Raw genomic sequence first — 7,156 nt, 5'->3', positions numbered from 1 at the left:
CCGAGAAACCATTATTTATCTTGCATACATAGGGCGAAATATCCCACCACATATGCGTATAATTTAAAATCGAAAAATGTAAATAATATGATATGCTAAATATGGATTCAAGTACATCTTTCAGATAGAATGGTTAATTTAAATGTGAAGATAACAACAGTAATCATGTTCAAAGGCCAATTTATCATTACAATTTGTTAACAGAGCAGAACTCCTAATTAAATAGGAGGCGGGGCCGTGGAAGAGCACCCTCTATAGTCAAACATGAGTTTTCCATGCCCCGCAGTGGGAACCCGGTCAACTCTCTGTACTCCTTGACCTTTGCAGTTCCCGACCAGAGTTGAAAACAATACAAGGAGTAGTGATTTCTAAAGTTCTGGATTGGAAACATCTTTAATCGTTTCTACTTAATGATTGTATTAGTTACAGAATCATAGTAAGGAATTCATCAATTACCATTCGGAAGATTTGGAGGTGGTGTTATATCTAGTTTTAAATATCTGTTAATACTCCCAAAAATTCTTAAAATCAGGCTCAGAAACATTATAGTCCAATGCAAAGGGCTGATATTTATGAAAGCTGTTTAAGAGAAAACTGTAAAATAATGCAGTCAAGATCTTAGCAGAAAAAAATACACGTTGTAACTGTTTTGCGATATCGTAGTAAGTGTACTTATTTGGGAAAATTAAAGAAACAAAAATTGATGGTATTTCTTTGTGAACATTAGAAAAAAATATTAGATTATCGATTAGTAAAGGTGAGTGCAATTATAAAAGGTGTGTGCTGAATTTTTCTTTCTTTGCACAATTGTACTGATTAAGGAAAAAAAAAGATTAATAAAAAAACTTTACGTAAAAACAAAACTTAATAAAACTTTAGAAAATTAAACGCTTACAAAGAAAGTATATTTTTCTCATTTGAATCCTTTGAAGATTTCCAAATCTAACTCTTGTAGATAAATACACTCACCCCTTCTGTCTTTTTTCCATAATTGCTACTAGATTCTGCAGAATGAGTAACTTCACCGTCTTTTGTTGGATTTCTGTACTGTTCATCCATTTGTTTCAATTGTCGGCGAATAGCCTGTAGCCTTTTACTTGCCTGATACATTGTCTCCTTATATTCCCTATAAATGTTTGACAATTTTATAAATTGAAAACTTCTGCACAGGAAATATAAAAAGGCTTAGTAGAAATGGTACAATTTGTTAAAAAAAAAGAACTGGTCACGATAACATAAAAAATCATGATTTGCACCTCAGAGATAAGCACGTTAATACACGACTGACAATTGTGTTTTCTTGTTTTATAACTCAGGCATGCTTATGATTTTACGACTAGCGTTTTTATAGAAATCATTACATATACCAACTGAATACGTACTAGAGGCTCGTGGGTCTTGTAGGTAACGTGAATATCATTAAAGGCTACAACTAGTTTGGCCAAAAATAGAGCTGTGTGACGGTGCACATTTTAATGTTTTTGAATTCTGACATAATTTTATATAATCAAGGATAATCAATATTTATTTTATTCTTCTAACTAAATTATAAGCAAATTTTATTTAAAAGTTTGTGATTTTGAAAATAGGAAATATTTAGAATTAAGTGTACCTTCTAAATAAATAAATTAGTTTATTTGTGCGGATTAACATTCACGCATAAGTTCCCTTTATTTCTTGATCAAACATATGTTACAATTTATTTTAAGTAATACTTTCTCACATATCGGCAATTATCAATGGTAAAGTTAATTTGTAATATAAACATTTGCCTGTCCATCTATTCATCTGTCAGAACATACGTATTTGAGTTAATTACTATCACTTCGGGATTAACTCTTAACAATAGATGCCAGAATAAGTGAGAATCTCTTCGGCAAGTTAAATCAAACTCTAGGTAATAAGGGACGCTATCCCTGTGAGGCTCCGATAGGGATATCAATTAAATTCTATTAATGACAATCATAATTAAAAATAATTATCCCCCTTGAGTGACCTCTCAAAGGACAGGTTGAGGGTTTAAGTTTGTTCTCCCGTCTCCCTCTCGTCACTTACGCTCGGGACACGAGACAATAAACACTGTATAACCTCAACCTTGTCATATTTTAAAGGTCGGGCCAACAAGGAATATCCAAAGGGCCAAGGACAAAGGTGTACTAGCGTAAGGCAATCCAGAGCTAATTCCCTGGCGGCAGAAACCTACGCCGTAATAGCTGTCCTGAAATTGTCAAAAATTTTTACAGCTTGGAGAGTCAAAAAATTACATGCAGCTCGAGGTTTATATAAGATAACGTACACTGTATAATAAAAGTATATCTAATATATTACCAATTTCGCTTCACCCCTTTTTAAAATCTATTTACTAGTATATGATAAAGCAAATAGTTTTGGGGACCTATACATAATACCAATTCCGAATTTATAAGGAACAGACTGACAATAGCTGGCAATTGCTCTCTGAGCAAAAAGCCCAGGCTTAAAAGACATTCTGGAATTTTTGGAACTCAAAAAAAAAAAAAACCCCAAAAAACACACACACACACACACCCTAATTCGTACGCTCACAAATGATAACCAAACATGAAACATACATTTATTGACTGATTTCGAGGGCAACGTGGGTTTCGTCGGACCCAAGAACCAAACTGTCTGCCCGAGAAAATAGACAATAAAATGTTTTGTTATACTTTTCATTTTAATTTTTTTTTGACATACATGTATTTTGTGCTGTTTTTAGTTATATAAACTCAGGCCCCTCACTATTGAACACCAACCAAAGAAAATGAGATTAAGCTCCGCCCATTCTGTGACGTAAGTGGTCCAACATCTCATCGACCGGTCCAACATCTCACTCAGCTGTCATACATCGATTTTTTTATGCCCGCTCAGCAAAACGTAGAAAACATTGACCTTGGAGTTTGACCTGCTGTTTAGAAACTTTAACCTTGGCCATAACTTTTGAACAATAAGGGTTAAGGCTTTCACATCTTCCGGTCAGCCATTAGTGTAAGATGTAGGCTGTTAAAGCTCTGAGAGAATTAGTGGGTGCATTGAAGATACGTGTGTGTGTATTGTCTCTTGGCAAGTATGTCATCGTATAATATGCCATAGTTTCTTATATTAGTGATTTTGAAGCTGCTCATCAAATATAGACAAAATTTTTAATTAATTGTGTCGTTTGGTCCAATGAACTCTACTCACGATACCAACCAATGTCGGACTCTAGATGTGCTAAGGACACCAAACGTAAAAGGTCTTCTGAATTAAGTTTCTCTGAACACTTATCATCTCGAAGACGTATCACGTCTTCCTCATCCTTGCCAGATATTTCTAATCTGTCAGCCGAGATGGCCACTAACTTTGAGAACAGTCAATCAAAAATCCCATCATCCTCTCCTTTGACCCCAACATCTACAGTCTTAAGTTCATCACCTGACCCAAACAAAAGTACTGGCTCTTCAACAGCTATAGTTGACTCCAACGGGGAGATACAAACATCTGCCATAAATGAACTAATTGTTAATGCCGTTCATAGTCAGGCTTTCATGGGGGCATTTGCTCCACTTATTGCATCTGCAATCACTCCCCACATCCAACTTATCGTTCAAAGCTGTCTCCAGCCCATTTTAAGTTCAATTAAGGAACAGCAAAAAGATATAGAAGAGCAAAATGAGGAAATAAAAACCTTAAAAGAGAGTAATGATGAATTAAAACGTAGAGTAGATGATTTAGAATATGGGCTAGACAACCTAGAGCAGTATGGGCGCAGACCTTCTCTACGCTTCCATAATGTCCCGTTACCTGAGCCAGGCGAGGATGGGACAAGGGAGCCACTCGACACTGAATCCGCAGTTATCCAGATCTGTGCAGGAATGGGTGTTACTATCACTCCTGATGATATAGATAGATCTCATCCTATTGGTAGCCCAAAACAAAATAAAATTCAAATCATTTGCAGATTTAGAAATTGGAAGATCAAAAACAGAGTTTACAGCGAAAAAAAACAATTGAAAAACAATGTCAATAAAATTTTTGTGACGGAAGACTTGACCAAGTATAGACAAGCCTTAGTTTCTAAAATCATACAAGCAAAAAAATCAGAAATCGTCCATAGTTTCTGGACCTACGACGGGAGAATTTTCATTAATTTTGAAAAGAAGGGACACCGTTACGAAGTACGTTCATTCGAGGATCTTGAAAATCTCCTTAACGGGTAAATGAATTATAAATAACCAAAACATGTGAGACATTCATCAAGACTGCCACTTACAATCCCAAGGACACAAAATATCAATTTACGTATCATATTATATTATATGTAGCTATTAAGCACTACATTTATGTAAATATAGCACTATTCACCCACTTGCTCTCCTTTGATTATGTCATTTGGTTTCTTTTTGTTCATGGTGATCGGTCGTGGTTTTGTACATATGTAACATATGACTGAATCACATAGATTTCCATTTTTGTTTTGTACTTTATTTTTTTGTCTTTTTACCCCCATTTTCTTTTGTTTTTGTTTGTTTTTCTCCATTTTCATGTGTTCACAGTCTTGTATGTATGCTCCGCCCTATTTGCGATATTGCTCTCACATATTATACATTGCGGCTCTACAATCTATTTTTAAAGAAAAATGTATCAATATTTTAATCAAAGATAGGTAATTCTATCGAGCAATATCGAGCCGCTATTGGCAACTATTACTGCAATAGCAGATGTACGATCCAAAAAGTGTTTTTTCCTTTTTTAGATGTCAAAAACCTACATTTATATTTGATAAACTCTAGAAAGAAATGGTTTAAACTACAAAAAATGTGTGGTATTTTTCAAAACTTTCTGCATCTGCAATTTTGGTTTCAAATTATTTTTTTCTTGCATCTTTTGTCAGGGGACATTGAAATAAATCCGGGACCTACAAATGATCAGATACACACATTGGACATCATTCATTTAAACATCAGAAGTTTACGACATAAGATTGAAAATGTAACAGCATTAATCACGGATTTTGATATTTTATGTTTCACGGAAACACACTTGGACTCAAGTATTTGTAATAGTGACATTATGATTGAAGGTTATGATACAATTTTTCGCAAAGATAGAAATTCTAATGGTGGAGGTATCATTATCTATGTTTCTTCATGTTTTCGTGCTATTCGTCGCATTGACCTTGAACCCATATCAATCGAATGCGTCTGGATAGAAATAAGTGAACCTACCTGTAATCTTTTTCTTTGTTGTATATATCGTCCACCCAGTAGCGAAAAATCCTTTTGGGACAAATTTTTATGGTCAGTTGAAAAAGTATCAGATATATCCAACAAATTTATAATTGTAGGTGACTTAAACGTTGATTTCCTTGACAATACTCGCACACTTCCTATTAAAGACATCATGCTGAATTATCACTTGACAAACACAATCAGCGAACCGACACGAACTACATACACTTCGAATACTCTTATTGACCCAGTTTTGATCAGCTCAGACCTTGTAGCACTCCACTCAGGCGTGATAAACACAGACAGTACACTAACTGATCATAAAGCAACTTATGTTTTTTTAAAATCTAGTATCATCAAAAGTCAACCTTATGTTAGGAAAATATGGGATTACAAAAATGCTAATATAGAAAAACTTAATAACCTTATAGAAAATGCTGACTGGGAAAATCTTATTTGTAATGCAGAATCAACTGACGAAGCTACCGAAAATTTTTCAACCAAATATCTAGATCTCGTTAGGGAATGCGTACCGGAAAAATCAGTATTAATAAGACCCAAAGACAAACCTTGGTTTGATTCACTTTTAAGGAAAACCCATCGGGAAAAAAATAGATTGAGACGAAAAGCACAAAAAAGTGATAAACAGAGTGATTGGGATGATTTTAAGCATATAAGAAATAAATTTAATAACATGAAAAAACATGCTATTGAAAATTATCAAAATACTCTTGAATTACAACTAATTGATTCAAGTAAAAACAACTCTAAGCTTTACTGGAAACTTCTAAGAGACACTTTTAAAAGTAAGTCAACCACAGACATCCCCCCTTTACAGTACACATCTGCATCAGGTGATGTTAAGTTTGCTTTTTCTGGAGAAGATAAGATACATGTACTCAACACTTATTTTGCTTCAATTACATGTGTTGATGATGAAATGTCTGAATTACCTAAAGAAAACATTGAGTGCAATAGTGTTTTTGACAATATCTTTATTTGTGAACAAGAAATTATTGACATTTTATCTATATTACCTGTCAATAAAGCCATTGGAGAAGACTGTATTAGCCATAAAATGTTAAAATCAACAAAATTATCTGTTGTTAAACCTCTGTGCTTATTGTTTAACCGTTCATTGAAAGACTGTGTTTTTCCAAAAAAATGGAAATTAGCTAATGTAATCCCTTTGTTTAAAAAAGATGATCCTGCAGTTTTATCTAACTATAGACCTGTTTCATTGTTAAGCTGTGTCAGTAAAGTGATGGAGCGTATTGTATTTAAACACTTGTACAACTATTTTCACTCTAACAATATTTTTTATAAATACCAGGCTGGTTTCTTACCTGGTCACTCTACTGTATATCAGTTATTAGAAACATATGATAACATTGTTAGAAATATTGATGAAGGCAAATCCTGCTGTATGATTTTTTGTGACTTATCTAAGGCCTTTGACCGTGTATGGCACAAAGGACTCTTATTTAAATTAAAAATGTATGGTGTAAAGAAAGATATGTATAGTTGGTTAAAAAGCTATTTAGAGAATAGAACGCAAAGAGTGATATACAAAAACCTGGTATCCCCTTCTGAATCTCTTTATGCGGGTGTTCCACAAGGCTCTGTATTAGGTCCATTGTTATTTTTAATTTATGGGAACGATGTAGCTGATTAGATGTCAAGCTTTTGTAGACTTTTTGCTGACGATAATAGCTTGCAGTATGCATCAAAATGTGTCAAATCTATAGAAAGTCATCTGAATAATGATATTTTATCTCTAAGACTTGAAGAATGGTCTAAAAATGGTTGCTAAAATTTAATCCCTAAAAAATAAGGTTGTATTTTTGAACACAAGAAAAAACAAAGAATTTCCAAAACTCCTTTTCCAGGATAGCCAATTAGAATATGTTCAAACTCATAAGCATCTA

General features: G+C 33.8%; 1 protein-coding gene across 1 annotated transcript; it reads left to right on the top strand.

Moving 5' to 3' along the window:
• The first annotated feature begins 3,212 nt into the window (after positions 1-3,212).
• On the top strand, positions 3,213-4,396 carry LOC134250176 (uncharacterized). The gene has a single exon (XM_062732529.1). The coding sequence runs from the start codon at positions 3,213-3,215 to the stop codon at positions 4,215-4,217; it is 1,005 nt and encodes a 334-aa protein (XP_062588513.1). The 3' UTR covers positions 4,218-4,396.
• Positions 4,397-7,156: the final 2,760 nt, after the last annotated feature.

The sequence above is a fragment of the Saccostrea cucullata genome, unplaced genomic scaffold (assembly GCF_032062105.1).
Source record: "Saccostrea cucullata isolate Sc308-1 unplaced genomic scaffold, CSIRO_AGI_Scuc_v1 ctg1277, whole genome shotgun sequence".
NCBI classification, from domain to species: Eukaryota; Metazoa; Mollusca; class Bivalvia; order Ostreida; family Ostreidae; genus Saccostrea; species Saccostrea cuccullata.
This window is presented reverse-complemented; position numbering and strand designations above follow the sequence as displayed.

Bases quoted from the DNA above. Each gene is read 5' to 3' on its own strand.
- LOC134250176 (XM_062732529.1), top strand. From the start codon at position 3,213: ATGTCGGACTCTAGATGTGCTAAGGACACCAAACGTAAAAGGTCTTCT.